This window comes from Kwoniella mangroviensis, assembly GCF_000507465.2.
Source record: "Kwoniella mangroviensis CBS 8507 chromosome 1 map unlocalized Ctg02, whole genome shotgun sequence".
NCBI lineage: Eukaryota > Fungi > Basidiomycota > Tremellomycetes > Tremellales > Cryptococcaceae > Kwoniella > Kwoniella mangrovensis.
Window position 1 is genome coordinate 3,738,948 of NW_027062534.1, and position 19,226 is coordinate 3,758,173.

A 19,226-nucleotide genomic window follows, 5' to 3' on the forward strand; every position below is an offset into this window, starting at 1 on the left:
AATCTTCGGCTGAGATTGTTTCTCACCTTTCTTTCCCTTCTGCACATCACTCATATATAATCATATAACGATCACACACTCGATCAATACATGCTATATGTGACTGAGCAGCTTCATCACCTATCTCGAAGGCCAACGGCATGATCAGCAGAATTGCTGTACTCGATCCGGGATGGTGCGAGTTCGAATTCTTCGCTTCTCTCTTCATCCTCCATCTGGGATGATCAAGCTGAGACAGACACTTTTGCATCAAGAGGGGTGCGGATATACTCATTGTACTCATGCATGGATCAACTGTCGCATATGATACCGGCTTGATCATCCACGTCATCATCGTTGATTTCGATTGCGAACCAATTCAATTCAAACACTCGAGGACCGTGCGCAATGTAACACGAAGCAACCTGGATGAATATATATACCCCAACATGGAGTACATTCCGTATGTGTCTTTCCTTCTTTCTTTCTTGTTTCTCATTCACCTTCTATTTATGTCATTCCTTTCGTCCAGTCGTATTGTTATTATCAGTAGCTCGAGTAGACTAGACTGTAAATTGATTCATGGTAAGAGTATACCGCTGTATAAAGGTAAGTTGCTTTCTTTTCCTCCTCCTATCCTTTCCCGGTATCCATCTCTTTCCACCTGGCTCAATCAGGAAAGGAGGTTTTGCTACTCACTTTAAGACTTTGATTCTTTTCCTTACTCTTTGTAATCGTCTTACCCCTACCCCTATTCACAAAGATCAGAATCGGCGCTGACCAGCAACTTCTCACACAGCTGTACTATCACCATGAGTCGATATCACGATATTGAAGAGAGAGAATTCTCGAGAGGTAGAGGAAGATATGATGTTGTGAGCTATGACCTTCCTTCACCCTTCACTGTCTACATAAAAATGCGGTTACACGTTAGCTCTGCAGTACTGCCCCGTCATCACTCTACTTTGTCAACTCATCCCGGACAAGTGTCCCACCCGTATTGACCGTATCCTCTACTAATCCTTCCCAAAATACTGACCGATTTACTTAACGTCCTAACAGGAGGAAGATGATCGATTTGGTCGAGGAAGAATGTCTCGATCTCCTTCTCAAGCTCCTCAATCCGAATATCGAGGCGACCCTGGTCGATCTCAACATGCTACTTCTCAACAAGAGCGACCTCACCCACCTCAACCACCTGATCAAGCATCATACAACGATGGAAGAAACTCTTCTCGACACGACGACTATGGTCGAGCATCACAACCTTCCGGTTACAATGCACCTTCAAGAGCTGGTCCTCCCTTCATGGCTGGCAGCTCAAGAAGAACACCTGCCACTGCCGCTTCTTCAAGAGCAGGAGCCACTGATATCTCCGAGTCACTTGAGAGACTCGCTCTTACCAGCTTCTATGTCCGACCTGGCTTCGGATCGACTGGAAGGCACCTTACTGTCCTTTCTAACTTCTTTCAGGTCCGAGCGATCGATAAACGAGCTAAAGTCATCTAGTGAGCTATGTATCCCACAAATCTCAGTCTTTTCGGCGCTGATGCATATCCCCAGCCATTACGATGTCGAGATCGAACCTGTCAAGCAAAGAGGCGAAAATGCTAAAAAGCCTAAAGGCCTGCTCAGAGCGGTCTGGGAGCAGTTCTGCCTCGAGCAACAAGGTAGCTTCGTCGATGGCTTGACAGCTAGTGCTTACGATGGGAGAAGAAACGTCTTCACTCCTAACAAGCTTCCAATCGCCGACAGTTAGTTGCGAAAAAGTCTCATCGCCTTGAAGTCACGAGCGAGGCTGACGATGAGACAAAACAGATTCCTCTCAATCATTCAGTGTCGCTCTCGCACCTGATGGAATAGTTCACCGTACACGGGAAGGTTCCTCCTCGGATGATGAAAATCGACGATGGAACCTCGCTCTCAAGCTTGTCGCAGAAGTCGACCTCGAATATGTTATGGAGTTTTGTCGAGCGAATAAAGGTCCACCATCTAACGAGGAACAATGTTTGACAGGTCAGTCATCATCATGACTGTATGCAAAATCAAGAAAGCTGAATGTCTGATGCACGAAGGTATCATGGCAACGAATATTCTCATGCGAGATTTTCCAAGCAAAACCTATGCTCAGGTCGGCGCAACTGGTAACAAGTTCTTCAGCATGGCTGGTGCCGTTGCTATTCCTCAAGGAGCGGTGGTCTGTAAAGGCTTCATGCAGTGAGTATTTCTATGATTGGACAGATCCTCCCTCTGACGACCATTCTTTTCCAGATCTTTCCGATATTCCAGCTCAGGACTGCCTATGCTCAACATTGATGTAGGATATTCCGCTTTCTTGGCTGATGGACCTGCTCTCGAAGTCATCGCAAAGATCCTCGACAAAAGCAGTAGCAGAGGTAGAGGCAGAGGAGGTTTTGGTGGTGGTCCTCCTGGTCAGGCCAGAGTCATTAGTGAACTGACCGCTCTGGAGATCGCCATCGTCAAACGAACGATCCGTGGAATGAAGGTGAGTACGAATGATCGCACTTGATGACCCCTTGTACTGATCACGTATATAGTTTACGGTCACTCATAGGAACAGTCCTAGACTCCATACAGTCCTTTCTGTCACCCTCCAGCCAGCTGAGCAAATTACTTTCGAAATTCAAGGTCGAGAAGGTGGTGGAAGGAATATATCTATTGCAGATTACTTTAGAGAATTCCATTCAGTCCAGGTCACTAAGCCTAGATTGCCTTGTATTCAGGTGAGGCTGATCCCTTATAATCGCTCCGAAAATACTTATCAATCAAATTCCCATGTACTGTACTCTAGTACGGCAAGAAAGCATTTATTCCACTTGAATTTGTCAGATTCGAGAAATGGAATTCTCTGCCTCCCACCAAGTTGAATGCTGATCAAACGGCCGAGTGAGTTTACATAAACGTCTGCTTCTGGCATTACCATTGATAGTTATATTCTGTTTGGTGGATAGAATGATCAAGGTCAGCGCGATCAATCCGAAAGATAGAGCTTCCCAAGTCAATCACTGGAGAGCAGAGTTGGCTCACGAGTCCCAGGATAAGATCAGAGCTTGGGGATTACAAGTGAGTGATTTTTATGGTACGTAAGCAGGACGTGAACTGGAAGAGAAATACAGGTGAGCAAGAGGATGGTCCAACTCGAAGCTCGAATCCTTCCGCCTCCACGAGTACTTTATCGTAATCGAGCTCAAGCTATTCCTAATGATGGGAGCTGGGGTCTTCAAGGTAAACTAGTATGTTGGACTGTCTACAGATCAATATAGATGTAAAAGCTCAATTGAATTTCTAGTTCTTCCGAAACGGTAAAAAGCCACTCATGGCTTGGTCGGTGATATCATTCGACAAGTGGACCGAAGAAGATGAAATGCATCGATACATCACATATCTTTGTGAGACATTGACCGCCCACGGAGTCGATGTTAGAAACAGACAACCTGATTGTATCGGTCCAATCGATCCTCGAGGAAACGATGCGGTATCCAATGCACTGCAACAAGCTGCAAGAGCCGCTTACAGGGTCGGAAGATGTGCTCCCCAATTGATATGCTGTGTCTTACCTGGAAGGTAAGTCTAGCCAGGATAGCTGAACTCGAACGCTTATGTCCCCTCCTTCAGAGACGCATGGCTTTATGAGAAGATCAAGAAAAGCTCTTTCAATGATCTCAAAGGTAGGTGTCAAGCTTGCTGCGACCGTTGGCTCAATGTCCACCTCACTCAGGTCCTGTTCCCACTCAATGTATGCAAGCTGCAAAGATCAGAGCGCCCCGAGGCATCGCAGCTTATACAGGAAACCTAGTAATGAAGATTCAGGTGAGCATACTCTACAGAAAGGAGGAATTGTATGGCTGACGACTGTACCGTAGAGCAAATTAGGTGGTCTTCCTCACCAAATACCGATCGACGATCTTCCGGGCATGATCCGGGGTAAGACCATGCTTTTAGGGGGGGATCTTGGACTGGTAAGTCTTGCATCTTTCCGGCGAACGTTAATCCTGATATTGCTATCGACAGCCACCTATCAAAGCTGGAAATGAGAATGCGCCTACCGTTGCTTGTACGATCGCCACGTACAACGCCGACTGCGATACCTACTCAGCTCAGATTCGACTTCAAGAGGGACGAGCCGAAATCATTTCCGATCTTTCGTCCATGATCGAAGAACACCTTAAGATCTTTCATAAGCACAATGGTGAATACCCCGAGCGGATTCTCATCTTCCGAGATGGTATCTCCGAAGGTCAATACGCTGCTGCTCTGACTTACGAGCACGCGGCTATCCTGAAAGCGTGTGCAAGACTTCAAAAGGGCTACAGACCTCGACTCCTCATGTGCATCTGTGCCAAAAGACACAACACTCGATTCTTCGGCAGGACCGAGGATGTCGACAGGACTGGTAATCTTCCTAGTGGTTTAGTGGTCGATCGAAGTATCACCCATCCTTACGCTTTCGATTTCTTCCTTCAAGCTCATGCTGGTAGAGTTGGAACAGCCAGACCAACCCATTATATCTGCTTACTCGATGAACTTCCAATGACTCCTGATCAACTTCAACAACTGGTTCATTCCTTGTGTCACTCTTTCACCAGATGTACCAAGAGTGTCAGCCTGGTCCCAGTTTGCTATATCGCGGGTGAATTAGCTGCGTTAAACAGAGAGATCATCTGCTAAAGCTGACTGATTGTACTATGCTGCTCTAGATCTCGTCTGCCAAAAAGCTCGAATCATCGTTCATGAACCTGGATCTACCATTGCTCCTTCCGAATCCTCGGCTGGTAGAGGTGGCGCTAGAGGATCTAGAAGGACAGGGTTCGACATCGATATCATGCAAGTGCAAAAGGTGTTGGCGAGAAATGACGAATTGGCCGAAGTGGTACGTACCATTCTTTCTTTTCAGCTTGGGGATAGATCGAGATCTGACAGCTGATGTTGCGATTAGGCCTGGTGGATGTAATCTCTCTCCTCATCGTAACTCAACATCTCGTCTTGTATCTGCTTGAAGTGTGTCAGATTGAACGGTCACGTACTTTACCCTTCAATCCTTGTTTGTGATCCCTCACATCGTTTATCTAACAATTCTGCTTTTTCACATAATTACCATCATATCGTGCTCTCATACTTTCCTCTGTGCATCCAGAACATCATGTGCTAATGACTTAAGCGTATCACGACCCTATCATCTCCTCTTCGCTCTTTTCGTTAGTTAGTTGTAGTCAAGAAAGCATCATTCTTTGTAAATAAATGTATATGATCGTTCAAATTCATTACATTCCATGATCGATACGATATAATATATACTATCAGAAGGAAATGGACGAAAAGAACGGCGAAACCTTCCAATCTAAGCCATTACTCAACCGTGACAACTGTTCATCTCTCGGACGTTTCGAGGTTTTACTGACGAAAACATACTAAGCACCTCTTGAAGTTCTGTATTCACCCTCAGCGGCAGTAGCAGCTTCCTCAATCTCAGATTGGATACCCTATCAATAACATATCAGCTGACGGTCGTGTCCGACAGTATCCACTCAGCTTACACTAAGAGTTTCAGCTGCGGTGGAATGGTAGATCAATTGAGCTTTAACGAGGTTAGAGAGGTTCTGAAGAGGTTCGGGCTGGTTCGAGAGGATATACAGAGGTCAGCTCACGGATCTGTAACGATATATTCTCAAGGAAAGGAAGACTCGTGCGAGGGAAAGCCACAGATGAGAAGAGAGTGAGGAGGAATTCCAAACTGCAATACACAGTACTGCGCTGCACTCACGTTCTCCAGAACAGCTTTCATCAGACCAATGGCAGTCTCAGTAGCTTGGACTAATTTATCCTCAGCTTCTTCTACGTGAAGTCTGGACATGGAATCGGATTATCAGCTGAACATGCATCGCAGTCTGAGAGCATCATGAAGCTGATCGACTTGAACACAACTCACCTGGCTTGTTCTTGCTTAGCAGGAGCAGCAGATTTGAGGCTATCACAGTACGTTGAAAGGGAATTAGTATAAGATCACAAGAGAAGGAACGAAAATACAAATACGAGTTCAATCATAAAGGTTGATCTGGATATGAGGGATATCCACGAATACACTCACGCTGCTCTAGCTGAATCCAACTCCAGTCTAGCGGTCTTTACGTTATTTCTAGCTTTTACGGCGAGACCGATAGAAGTGGATAAAGTGGCTTGCCAAGGAGTGACGAATCGGTCGGCAATCAGATTATCTTGCGAGAGACGAGCGTCACCGACCTAAATTGTGGAAACGAATTAGCATGTCAGTTCCCATCTCATCATGGTAGATGGGAAAGAACGAGAATGCGGGTAAGATTGTACGGGAGATTTGCGAAAGACAGAATAAATTACCCTCATCATCCGTCTTTACGGTACAAGGGACATTGCCGACAGAACGAAATCGATGGGAATCGAACAAGATTACGGCACCTCACTCACCTTCTCCATAGCCGCACCGTAAACGCCCAAAGCGATACTTAATCTATCCTCTGAACCCAACTCGGTAGCACCGGCTTTAGCAGCTCTTGAGATGGCGTGGGGGAGGGTCTTGGGTTGATGAGGTGTAGGAGCGGATGGTGATGGGATGGGAATCGGGAGGTTGGTGTTCTACCATCATCCAGCATCAGTAAATCACGTACTGTGTGAGGTGGGAGGGTGAGTGTAGTTCACCTTGAGATTTTTGTTGGCAAATACAGACCAAGCTGATGCAGCTTGATGGCCGACTTCGTTGAGTGATTCGGCGATATCAGATGGGTAATCGTACTATATTCATTCATATATACATATATACTCTTATCAGCTTATCTCTCACTCACGCTGCTGTACAATGAGAAGCGAAAGTAATCTTGACAACTTACAGATTCTCTCTCGTGAACTTTGGTGATCTTCAATAATTTCTGATGAACATCCTTCAAAGCATCTACTCTAGCTTCAAGAGCTTTGTACTCTGCTGGTAATCTATCATAAGACCAACATCAGTCTTGACGAACGTTCCATCTTCTGGCCAGATAAGGATTTCCCCAATTTTGGGCTGCGATCATACCATACAGTGCAAAAGGCAACCTCAGACTCACTCGGTGATTCCATCAGGACCAACTTGACCGATTCTCTCCCTGTCCCATCACAAGACATGTCGTGTCAGTGAACCCGTCTCTAATGGATACTCGTTATGATTTTATTGAACTCACCTGGTAGCTTGCACGGTGTTTCTCAAAGACTTGTTGAACCCCGATACGTCCACTGCTGGAAGTGCGGGGATACTAGCCTGGAAGTTCTTGAACGCTTGCATGTTGGTATGGATTGGGATTTCGATGGAGATGAGAGAGGTATTGATGGGAACAATATCAAGAGGATGATATAGGTCCCAGTCACAGTAGTCAGATGCACGCGTGAATGGCTGTGTACGAGTGTGGTGCAGTGTGTGAGTGACGTTAACTTACTCGGTACCAACTGATAACAGGGAGATGGAGCACCTCATGACAGTGAGATAGATACATTTGGTTCCGTGTGTCCCCCTCCGTATGCCACATCATCGACATTGGGGCCCTTCTCTCCTCTGATGACAACGCGTGTCCAACTGCAACCTCACTCGACAGCAAAGCCAAGTCGAGACGATATCATCATCGTATTACTCAACACATCAACATCAAAAGCCATATTGATATACCCAGATCTAATCCCTCATCAGGACATCATAGAGCCAGGATCAAATAGAGATGGTATCCAAAGCTGTAGAAGCGCCCAACGTAGGGTTCGATTTCTCCAATTACGCCAGAAACGAATTCTTCGGTCAGAGATTACAGGGCATACCGAAAGGTGAGTGTGTTATGGGCTGACCTTACCATATCAAGGTATAACAACGTACGAGACATTCAGAGGAGCTGCTGACCAGGCCTTCTGCTTTCATACTTTCACTTTGAACTTCACTTGTGATCGATCTTACCAATGAACACGATATCGACCAACATCATAGCCACTTCGACCGGTACCACCATCGTAGGAGTGATCTTTGGAGGAGGTGATTCAGGTGAAGAACCGGGTGTATGCTTGGGAGCAGATACGAGAGCTACAGCAGGACCTATCGTGGCTGATAAGAATTGTGAGAAGGTGAGTTGAGCGTCATTGGCACATCATGATATTCTGCATACCCAGCAATTCTTACTTTGTCATCTTCCTTTGATGAATCTTTTTGACATAATTATCCTTACTGATGACTTGGGTCTGACAGATCCACTACCTCACGCCACAAATCAGATGTTGTGGTGCCGGTACAGCAGCCGATACAGAGTGAGCAACATTTGACTTATACGAGTGTTGGTCTACCAGCTAACGATCCAACTCACAGATTCGTCACCAACCTCATTTCATCGAATCTTGAAGTATGTATAGCTAAGTGATCCACTGCAATACCGCATCAACAGCTGACTGGCTACCTCTTTTCCAGCTGCATGCCCTTTCGCAAGGTCGACCAGCGAGAGTGGTCACAGCCATGACGATGCTCAAACAGTATTTGTTCAGGTGAGTCATCACTCCTGCATCAAACGCCTTCATGCTTAACTCATGCTTTTCACCTTGCAGGTATCAAGGACATGTCGGTGCACACTTGGTACTCGGTGGAGTGGACGTTACAGGTCCTCAATTGTTTACGGTTCACGCACACGGTTCAACAGATAAGTTACCTTACGTCACTATGGGTTCAGGTAGTTTGGCAGCTATGGCCGTGTTCGAATCTTCATTCAAGGAAAATATGAAGGTGAGTCCACAAAGCTAACACATAGTCAAGCACAGCCCACTGATCCAGCGTTATCTTTGTGTTGCGTATTGCAGAGAGAAGAAGCTATTGCATTGGTATCGAGAGCGATCAGATCGGGTATCTTCAATGATTTGGGTTCAGGTTCCAATGTAGATGTGGCTGTGATTACCAAGAATGGTACGGAGAATTTAAGGAACTATGAGATGCCTGTGAGTGATAGTTCATCGACTTCGTTCTGTCCTCAGTAAATTTTCAGACAAAACAGTCTTCTTCTCTGCTTCACTACACGATGAAGCGATGTTGGGAAGCTTCCGATGCTCCATACCATGTTTGGACTATTTCATGCCTTATTGTTTCATCTTCAATCTGGTACATATGACATCATTCCGCTACAACTTATGCTGACCCTGTGTATAAATTCAGAACGAACGAGGTCTCAAATCTCGAAACTACAAATTCCGAAGGGGTACCACAGCCTGGACGAAGGAATCTATTCGATCTCTGATCGTCTCTGAGGAAGTGAAATCTACCACTGGAGCAGGTAAAGATCAAGGTGGTGTGGAAGTCGTCGCTGTACCTACTGGTGCTGGAGCGGGTGGTGAAGAAGGTATGGAGATTGATAGTTAGTCAGTATGGGAGTATATATGATATGATTTTTTAGATGTATAAACTGTACAAAGACCAATGATGGTCCCAATGCGATCATGCACGCCCCCTGGTTCATGCCCCAGTGTCTGGAGGTATTCGTCGACATGATGCATATCATTTAGCATGTACTGTAAATTATGACTGGTCAATGCTCCGGAGAACCATAGACGATGATATTCAAACATGCAAAAATGCCACGTCACTCAACGAGTGATTGAAATCTTAAGTTACGAATCGACAAATTTCTGAACCTTTGAAGTCTTCTTTGTACTTCGTTTTCTCTTTAATTCTTCTGTCTCTCTTGATTCTTATTCATGACAACATATTTATGTACCTACAACTGCCATCTTCGTAGACTGTTCTCACAGTGAGTACTATCTCCGTCATATCTACTCTTGGTCTTCCTCACAATATAACCACTTGCTCTTCTTCACACTTTCATGATGACTACGTTGGCACCAGTCTTACCGTTCATATGGGGACGACCTTATAACAGGCGCTTTTCTACATTATACGCTCGTAGACGCCTTCTGATACGATACTGTCTTTTATATTCATAATGATCGATTGAAAAGGGGAAGAACGATAGCTGATGAAATGACTCGAATCATTCAGGTTTCTTCGCATGTGTCTGTGTATGAGGTTGTAGATTTAGATATAGATGGGTACATCATATGTAATATCAGTATGCACAATATTTGTTCATCACTTGGATAGGATCTTTCGATTTCTCTCATCTCTTTGATCCATAATTCGTTCTGAGACATAAATCATACCGCATCAGCTTCAACTGTTACTTGCAGATATCACATATCCTCATCCTCTTACTCCAAAAACTTTCTTCGGATATTTCATTCCTCATGCTCGTAAGTCCGGTATCTCCCAGACGATCTCAGATCGACTCGAAACGTCTTCTGATCCGCCCAAGTTGCTCTATACGGTAATTCACTTGCACTTCTTCCAAGATCATCAAAGGATCTCGTATCGTCTCAAGACGACATTCAGTCTTCTTTCCTTGCTTTCCTTTGATCTGTGACTTCTCCTACACCTTCCATCCGATCATAACGAACGGGCATATCTCTGCTTATACCTTCTCAATAACATATATGTACATCTTCCCCAACGAATGAAGCAGTACCAACGATAATAATAATACCAACGTCTACGTTACTGACTAATCACATAACACACCAAGTTTACTAATCTGACTCGTTGTACTGAAAATTATTGACGAATATAGGCAGTAATGTATCTCTCCAACCAGTAAGTCCCTCACAGCACGACCTAGTATATAAATCAGCAACACTAAACAAGTAAACGTCACTTGTATCCTTGGTTGATATCCAATTACAGCCCAACTAAAGAAGAAGCCTCCAAATACGTGGCATCGCTGATAATCAACCGAATCAACACTTTCAAACCTAATCAAAATCGAAAATTCGTATTGTGTCTACCGACTGGAAGTACGCCTTTGCTCGTATACAAGGAATTGGCTAGGAGATGCGAAGGGGGTGAAATTAGTTTTGAGGTGGGTCAATATCTGACTTTGATCTCAATGTCATCGTTGAATAATCATTTGTTATTATTCTTTCACTTTTGGCGTCATTGCTGGTTTGGTTAATGGCTAACGTTGAAAATCATCGGTTCATCCTTTGTAGCATGTGATCACTATAAATCTCGATGAGTATGTTGGATTGAGTTCGGATCATCCGCAGAGTTATTATCAGTTCATGGAAGAGAACTGTAAGTATCATCGCATCCGAAAAAAGTTTAGAAATCGCTTCTGTACTGATCTGTAGACATTTGTTTAGTCTTCTCAAAAGGTATGTCCGGGTTCGAACCATACACAACACATACAGTCAATTTCATCACCTTAAAAAACAACACTTACCCTGTACCCTTTTTTTTCCTGCTGCAGTTGACATCCCGTCCAACCAATTCCACCTCTTACCTGGCCTACCCATTCCACCCCACACAACCCCCCAAGAGTCCTGCGCATCATACGAAAGTCTGATCACTTCCCTTGGGGGTATACAACTCCTGTTCATGGGTATAGGTGAAAATGGTCATATAGCATTTAACGAACCCTGTTCGAGCTTTAGGGGAAGAACGAAGGTCGTGAAGTTGAATGAGGATACTAGAAGAGTAAATGTGAGTATATATGTGTTTTCCGAATCGAAATTAGGCATTATCTTGTTGTCCTATTAAAACATTTTTCTGTATATCATCCTTTCATGATACTCGAATGGGATTTTCCATCTTATCAACTGATGATTCCTCGATCTCGATTCTGATTCTAAGGATGTGATGTACACCACAGTAGTGAGTGGCTGATCTGATTATTATATTTATCGTCGTCTTAGGCCCGATTTTTCGATGATCCAAGTGAGGTACCCACCCACGCCCTTTCGATGGGAATCGGCACGATTCTCGATTCCCATGAAATAGTAGTTTTGGCAATTGGTCAGAAGAAGGCAGAAGCAGTGAGGAAAGCGATGGAAGATGGGGTAAACCACTTGGTAAGTCACCTATATCCATCTGATCCAATCAATTCTGCTCTTCTTTTTATCTACTCTGTCGTTTGAGTGATCAACATTTTGATACTGACTTCAGTAAATAAATTATGGACCTACTCGTACTTTACTGTTAGTGCCCCGCTTCGGCATTGCAATCACATGAAAACGTCATTTTCGTCACTGACGACGAAGCTAGTCAAAGTGAGTGCTCGAGTATTCAAGGAGTATCGTATCGCCTACCATTCCTCGAACTCTACACTTCTCTCCTTCATGTGAGATGTAACGTGTCGCTAACAAGGCAATCGATCATGTTGATTTTTACTTGATATGATACTCCTATAGATCTGAGAAAGACAACCAAAGATTACCTGGCTTCTCAAATCCCATGCCAACGGGGTTCTATGACTTCATCCATTGGATGCATTGAATGCATTGGATACATTGGATCCATTGGACGACCTGTTGTTAGCGGAGATTGTTGTCGAACATCTGGTAATCAAGGTAGAGCGATCAATACTAACGAAGATTCTGATCCAACGAAACAAGTTGATCATTCTGATATAACCTTACTTTCCAAAGGTAAGATCAAAATCGATGAGAAATTGGATAGTAAAATTAATAATGATGATGATCAAGGCGATCAAGATTGTAATTGTCTTTGATTTGTTTACGATGGATAAATCGCATTTTACATCGCAATATGTCGATTTGTGTGTTCATGTTCACGAAGAACAAGATAGTGATGATTTGAATGTTTTGATTTTGATATCGATGAGATGAGACGACATGATACTTTACAATGCATTTTATGAGCCATTCATCTTCGAAACTATCATAATGCTGTATGAATTACGCATCCGTCGCTGATCGCTCCAAAGTGACCAGAAAAAGGGATATACAAATAGGTATATATGTATATATATGATCAAGAAAGAAAAGCACTATGGATCAACAAGACTGATATCAAGGTATGAGTATTAATCACAATGAGCTCTATGGGTCCATCCAAAGCGACATACCTTACAGACCACTCTTCTCTCTTCTTTTATCTATCTTCATCTTCATTCACAGCTCCTGTTATATCTCTTTTCCACCTTTCTTCCTTCCATGTCCATATCCTAAATCACCTTCCAACCTCCTCCAAACTTCCTCCCCCAAAGAACTCTTCACCATCTTCAACACGTCGCCTACACTCTTACCTACCCATCGACCATTCTCAACAGAGTTCTGAGCATCGGACAAGGGTTTATTCCTAAACTCAAGGAGTTCATATAAATCACCAATCTGATCTGCTTTTCGTTCCAATACATCGATCACCTCTCTTAGGTGTTCAGCCAAGACATGCCGTTTGGATGAGATTGACGCTGGATCAAGTAACTTGTATTGATCAGCTAGTTCGGAGTATATCCTAAACAGCAAGATTAATCCTAGTCCTTGTGTTTGGTTTTCATAAAGAGACTTTGCACTCACGCCTTATAATGCTCAAAATCATCTTCCAACTCCCTTACCACCCTGCTCAACACAGTTTGAGGAGGTAATTCCTCGCCGTCCAATCCTCTTCTAGCAGAACCAGTGCCGCTACCTCCTGAGGTAGATCTTTGGCCATTTCCTGAAGGTGCCTTGATCCTGATCTCAGCTTGAGTTCCAACAAAAGCCCTATCCTGCGTTCGAGTCTGGGTTCTGCGTGTCGAAGGTGAGAAGAATTCCGCTTCTTGCTCATCGCCCAGAATACTTGGGAAAGGCGATGATGGACCTCCGGCGCTAGCAGCGGTAATATCGTGTGAGACTCTTTTATTCGATTTTGACTTCGACTTCGACTTCTGGGCTGGATACTGCTGATCGAGTAGTGATCCCTGACGCGAGTTGGATCCTGATACTGGAGTCGGCGATCTCAACTCATCGTCATCTTCCGAAGGTGGCGGTGTGAGATGTTGTTGTCGGTTAGTGGGTTTGGCGATCCTTACAGGTTGGACAGTAGGAGGTGCCAGTGTAGGTGAAGTAGAAGAAGCGGTATGTAGACCCTGTCTCAATTTCGAAGGTTCCACCACATTCTTTTGAGCATCATTCTCTTCATCCATCACTTGTCTAACGAGCCTCTCCATCTCCTCCCTCTCCATTCTCATCGTCCTCTCTCCCCGGGCTTTCTTCCGCGTTTCCAAGCCTTCCTCAACGATCCCACCTAATCTAGCTACTTCTTGAGTCAACCTTTCGATCTCTCGTCGTAAAGCTGCAAGTTCAGATTTTACACTTGGCGATCCGGGCACAACAGGAGTATGTTTACGTGGAGGCGATGAAGAGGAGGCTGTGCGGAGTTCGTTGATCAAAGCCTTGTTGGATTCCACCTCCACTGTAAGACGGGCTAGATGAGATCGAAGGGATTTCACAAGATCTTCGAGTGCTATATATCCCACGAGCACGTAGTCAGCTTATAAAGATAATCTTTCTCCTGCGATGATTAATGAAAGACTAACTCACCTGATTTTTCACCAATGACATCTCGTAATCTTTTTCCGCCATCTTGTTTGGCCATTTCCACTTCCGCTCTGGCTTTTTCAAGCTCATCTTCAAGTTCTCTAACTCGCCGACGAGAGACATAATTCTCCGTTTCCAGAGCGCGTAGTCTCGCATTGAGGGTTGCAAGTGTTCCAGCGATGTTTGCTGCATTTGATCAATCGTCAGCTTCTCTCTGATATTGCATGTACTGCCTGTCTACCGAATCAGGTATATGTCTGAAGAGGGATTGGGTTAGATATCATCAACAATTACTTACCGCCAGTCTCCCCGCCTACTTCTCCATTCTTACCCAACGTCCCATACTCCCCACCTTTCGCAGGAGTAGCCATCAGATTGGTATAACCCGTAACATCCATGGAATTATCCTTATTGGATCGGATAGGTGCACTGGCAGATCGTCGATTTTCACCTTGTAACATCTTGATTCTATCACCTTTGTCTCCCTTTCTCGCATGGGAGGTTGGAGCTGGAGTCTGGATATTATGAGTAGTTGAGTCGCTCAATGCTCTTCTAGGTTGAGATTGTTGGTGTTGGTATTTCTGTTTTCTGGCATTTTGAATATCTTCGCCCAATTCTCTAGCTAGCGATGAGAATCTGGAATTCGAATTTGAAGGGAGGTTTTTCTGTGTGATAGTTTGTTCACCACCACTTGATGGTGGACTAAGCAATGGGTCGTTCCTATTGAGCGTGAAGGATAGATTGGCAGCTTGGTTGTTGTTTTGCATTAGGGATGGTAAAGGAGATGGTGATCTTGGAGGAGAGAATGGTGATGTGGGACGCGAGGGGAGTTTCTGCATATACGATCATACACAAAGTCAGTTATGGTCATCTTACATATCCTACTCCTGAGTTTCGTTAAATCGGATAAACAAACAGAACAAAGTAAAACAACTCACATCGTTTCCCATCACTCTCCCCAACTCACCCACCAGCCTACCCAAACTTCTCTCCGGATCGAACTCGCTCGTGTTTCCATTCCCTTCATCCCTCTTTCCAAACACCCCTGCACCAAGTGTGACAGCGCTGGCATGGTGCCCAGCGGTAGATACGGGAGAAGCACCGACGAACATACTTTGTTCCGGTGCGCCGAAACTGCTTAACCTCGAGGGCATCCTACCTGATGCTCTGGGTGTTCCAGTTGGTCCATGGTGATGATGCGGCTGAAAAGAGAAAGACATGGTCTCTGCTCTAGGGTATTCCATCGATATGGTTGATGAACCTGACGAGATGAATGAGTGGATTGTAGTAGTGGAAGTAGGTAAGGATGATAATGATAATGAACCGAGGTCGTTATCGATAGTTGACTCTAGTCTCCTACGTTCGAGATCGGAATTGGAGGGAAGTATGGGTGCTGGGTCCATATTCGATGGTTGATGTTTGATGATTTTGCTCAATCGAGCAGAGGAAGGGAAGAGGGCCCAAGTACGGTTTTGTTGTTTTGTTATGGGTTGTTTACTCGCAAGTAATGAGATTGAGAAGTGACTTGAAATGATGCGGCTGAGCGAGGGAGTACCGCTGGATGGTATTAGCAAGACCGACCAAGACAGTAGTGGGTACTGATGATGTAGTGTATGTATATATTTATGTTCATGTACGTATATGTGTATATGAAGTAGAGATGGGAAAGGTTGTCAAGTTGAAAAGCAAGTCTTAGTTGTTTATGCCCGCGACTGACTTTGCTTTTAATTTCAGTTGGCAAACAGTGCCACGTGGTTCAGGGTCACAACCCATTATTGTGAATCACAATGAACAGTATGAGTATGAGAGTATGACGGTAAGATCATCTGTGTACAAGTTACGTGTGTATGTACATGGAGTCATGAGACAACCATACGATCATCAACATCATCTATCTTTACAAATTGCTTGTGTATCTACAAATCATCCAGTTACAACGGACCTAACGGACCTTCCTTCTCTTTCGCCTTCTCTTTACCTTTACCTTTGTTCTCCTCCTCTCCATTCTCATCAAAAGGCGTATCCACTTCATCCCTTTCAGGTAAAGGTAATGGTTTATTGGCAGCTTCGACTCTTTCAATCTCAGATCTCATATTACCCATTCCCATGGTGCCAGAAGTTGTCTGCTCACTTGCACTTGGTTCACCTAGGGTGTCTTGTTGGGCAGGTTGAGCTTGAGCTGGCGGCTGGTTGGGGTGGTTGTCAATCTCGCGAATAGCAGCTTGAGCAGCTTGCCATGCTTCGAGATTCTGCCGAGTCCAGTCAAGAAGTATCATCAGTCATACCGAACCTGTATCATAGCACTTCATGGAACAACAGGTATATGAAGTAATGGGAATGGCATTACTGACCTGCTTACACCACTCTCTGTGGACTTTGGATAGCTGGATAGCCAGATTTCTCAGATCTGCCACCTTCTGCCTTTGGAACCGATCCAGATCTGCTTGTAAGGTGGTAGAAGCGTATTTCAGGTCTTGAGCCGATGCTTGCAGAGAGTCTTCGAGCTATACACAAGGGACACAAAATTCAGCATCTGCTTCATCTGGACCACATATTGTAGCAGGATTGCACAATATCGACAATGATGATATAGATCATAATGCAGATAACGCACCTGAGAGATGTTATCTCTGGTCTTTCCAATATTAGCTCTCCTCGTAGCTTCAGGATCAACATCCATCATCCCACTCAAACTATGTTTCACAGCGGACAACAACCCAAAGCCCTGACCTGTGCTCGTACTGGTCCTCGCTCTTCTTTCTTCCTGTTGATATCGATATTCCTCCGGCTGGTGTTGAGTAGCATTTATTGAAGGAGAATCAAATTGAGAAGCCGAAGTAGAAGATGATAATCCTCTACCACCACGTTCCAAAGCTTCTTCTAACCTCCTCGCTTCCCTTTCGGCATTTTCAAGTAACTCCAATCTATCTTTCTGAGTCTCCAAAGCTTCTTGTACGAGTTCATATTGGACATGTTTCTGATGTCTAAACGACAACCTTTGTCTGATCAACGATGCGAATTGACTGTAGATATGTAGGGGTTCGGTGGTAGTTCGTTCCCATGCTTGAAGCTAGCAGTATGCGTATTAGCTTGATCACACCGACACGCAAAGGCTGAAAGTGCGGAACTGAAAGGTTATGGGGATAGAATGGACCATTGTTGTGACAAGAAAGATGTGGGTTCAAGGTGGAAAAAAACTTACCAAAGCAGCAGTAGCGAGATACTCCTGATCAACAGCCTGACCAACTTTCTCCACCGCCTCACCTAATTTACCTTGTTCGACCAAACTAAACCCATTCCACACTGCACCTAATTCGCTCATATCTCCCGCACGTTCCGTCCATCTTTTTGTGACTCTTCGATTTACCTTTTCCATTGTTCCCGTGAAATGATTTTGGAATTTCTCGGTGAACACTTCAGAATCTATGAATCGCTGATCGGGCTTTTTCAATGGATGGGAAGGTGAAGGGGTAGGTAAAAGATGATGAGCTATATATGATGTTGATGTACTTCCTCCCCCTGCTGCAGTGGATGCCGAAGGTTGATCGGAGGTGGGTGAAGCAGGTTGGAAAGTCGGGTTGTGAGAGGGGGCATGTAAAGGGTTCTTAGGAAGGAGCGAGATGGGTGGTGAATGTAGGACTTCGTTCTGTAAAAAGAATTTGCATATCAGCATGACGTGAACCAGGAGTGTTACAGTAGATAACCTGAGATATGACCATAATGAGGTAGACCGATATTGGCATTTGACTTACCCAGCTAACTCCATCCTCTAGGAACCGATGTACGATATGTTCTCCACCTAAAATAGGATGTCTTAGTACCCTCCTCAAGAAATCTTCCAATAATCTTTTACGTCTAGCTATGACCGTAGCATCTTCCTTAGCTTTCGTTTGTCCTTTCACCGCATAGTCCGTCAGAGACTGCTTCGAAGGGATTGGGGGGATGATCAGGACAGGGTATAATCCCGTCAACGCTTGATGGAGTGATAAAAATGCAGAGTATCGTCTACGTGTGGTATGGGTCTACAAGCCGGGTTCATTCATCGGTCAGTACAGTCTTCTCTTAGACCTTGCCCATATCACAGGAATATGAGCGATGATAAGTAAGATTAAAGGCACTTACGCCCAATTGAATCACATAAGTTATATAACTCGCTTTCCCACCTTCTGTAGTCTTGAACGCATCTACAATATGAACTTCTTCACCTAACACAATCTCCTTATCCTTTTCACAGCAATAGCCAGTCTTGACTTTCGGTCCGTTGATCGTCAGATTACCAGAACTATTTCTAGGTAATTTCGATGGATCTGGAAAGCTCGCTCGATGGGTTGGAGGAGGGGAACCGCTTGCTGCGCTGATTAACGAAGATGGTTTCTTGAGATGTCCAGCGATGGAAGATGGGGAGCCTGCGGATGATGGGATACCGGAAGAAGGGGACACGGGTCGAGAGTTATCGGTGTGAGCGTGTGGAGGTGGGGTGGGAGCTGGAGAGAGGGAAGGGGAATCTGAGAATGGATTAGGAGGTGGGGAGGTTGAACGATTCATGGTGGATTGGGAATTGAACGTGCAGTGATATCAAATCAGTATCCTTCGGTCGATGATGAGTTGATATCGGCCACGCTGCTGGCTAGTGTAGTATGAGCGTATGACCTGAGATGAGCTGTAAGGTGATTCAATCTGGATGATGAATGAAGAGTTGATGAATCGAGTTGGATGGGTGGTCCGGGTATCGAGTTGACGCTGGCACCGCATGAGACAGAGTTGTGATGCGTGATGACGGAACCAAATCCCAATCAGGTTGAAAGTGGCACACGAAGAGTAAGAGTATCACCACACTG

General features: G+C 44.7%; 6 protein-coding genes across 6 annotated transcripts; 3 read left to right on the plus strand and 3 right to left on the minus strand.

Moving 5' to 3' along the window:
* Positions 1-791: 791 nt before the first annotated feature.
* I203_106528 (uncharacterized protein) lies at positions 792-4,951 on the plus strand (the record flags this gene model as incomplete). Its single annotated transcript, XM_019150230.1, has 17 exons — positions 792-854; positions 1,042-1,487; positions 1,543-1,733; positions 1,798-1,995; positions 2,055-2,196; positions 2,251-2,485; positions 2,538-2,723; positions 2,792-2,886; positions 2,952-3,063; positions 3,117-3,233; positions 3,290-3,564; positions 3,616-3,668; positions 3,719-3,810; positions 3,864-3,959; positions 4,012-4,630; positions 4,698-4,870; positions 4,937-4,951. The coding sequence occupies 17 exons, from the start codon at positions 792-794 to the stop codon at positions 4,949-4,951; spliced, it is 3,108 nt and encodes a 1,035-aa protein (XP_019000558.1).
* A 457-nt stretch (positions 4,952-5,408) lies between these two features.
* I203_106529 (uncharacterized protein) lies at positions 5,409-7,288 on the minus strand (the record flags this gene model as incomplete). The annotated part of the gene is made up of 10 exons (XM_019150229.1): positions 5,409-5,480; positions 5,535-5,612; positions 5,762-5,843; positions 5,927-5,965; positions 6,086-6,237; positions 6,439-6,606; positions 6,670-6,762; positions 6,858-6,957; positions 7,074-7,112; positions 7,188-7,288. The coding sequence occupies 10 exons, from the start codon at positions 7,286-7,288 to the stop codon at positions 5,409-5,411; spliced, it is 924 nt and encodes a 307-aa protein (XP_019000557.1).
* Positions 7,289-7,715: 427 nt separating this feature from the next.
* On the plus strand, positions 7,716-9,379 carry I203_106530 (uncharacterized protein; the record flags this gene model as incomplete). Its single annotated transcript, XM_019150228.1, has 8 exons — positions 7,716-7,815; positions 7,973-8,106; positions 8,228-8,286; positions 8,345-8,378; positions 8,444-8,517; positions 8,578-8,752; positions 8,827-8,961; positions 9,176-9,379. The coding sequence occupies 8 exons, from the start codon at positions 7,716-7,718 to the stop codon at positions 9,377-9,379; spliced, it is 915 nt and encodes a 304-aa protein (XP_019000556.1).
* Positions 9,380-10,646: 1,267 nt separating this feature from the next.
* On the plus strand, positions 10,647-12,578 carry I203_106531 (glucosamine-6-phosphate deaminase; the record flags this gene model as incomplete). Its single annotated transcript, XM_019150227.1, has 7 exons — positions 10,647-10,663; positions 10,754-10,928; positions 11,059-11,143; positions 11,319-11,551; positions 11,764-11,919; positions 12,051-12,117; positions 12,259-12,578. 7 exons carry the CDS (start codon positions 10,647-10,649, stop codon positions 12,576-12,578), a joined length of 1,053 nt encoding a protein of 350 aa, XP_019000555.1.
* Positions 12,579-12,993: 415 nt separating this feature from the next.
* I203_106532 (uncharacterized protein) lies at positions 12,994-15,791 on the minus strand (the record flags this gene model as incomplete). Its single annotated transcript, XM_065517988.1, has 5 exons — positions 12,994-13,324; positions 13,387-14,314; positions 14,392-14,574; positions 14,687-15,221; positions 15,327-15,791. The coding sequence occupies 5 exons, from the start codon at positions 15,789-15,791 to the stop codon at positions 12,994-12,996; spliced, it is 2,442 nt and encodes an 813-aa protein (XP_065373292.1).
* A 528-nt stretch (positions 15,792-16,319) lies between these two features.
* I203_106533 (uncharacterized protein) lies at positions 16,320-18,933 on the minus strand (the record flags this gene model as incomplete). Its single annotated transcript, XM_019150225.1, has 6 exons — positions 16,320-16,637; positions 16,740-16,892; positions 17,003-17,458; positions 17,591-18,034; positions 18,141-18,410; positions 18,511-18,933. The coding sequence occupies 6 exons, from the start codon at positions 18,931-18,933 to the stop codon at positions 16,320-16,322; spliced, it is 2,064 nt and encodes a 687-aa protein (XP_019000553.1).
* Between the last annotated feature and the right edge of the window lie 293 nt (positions 18,934-19,226).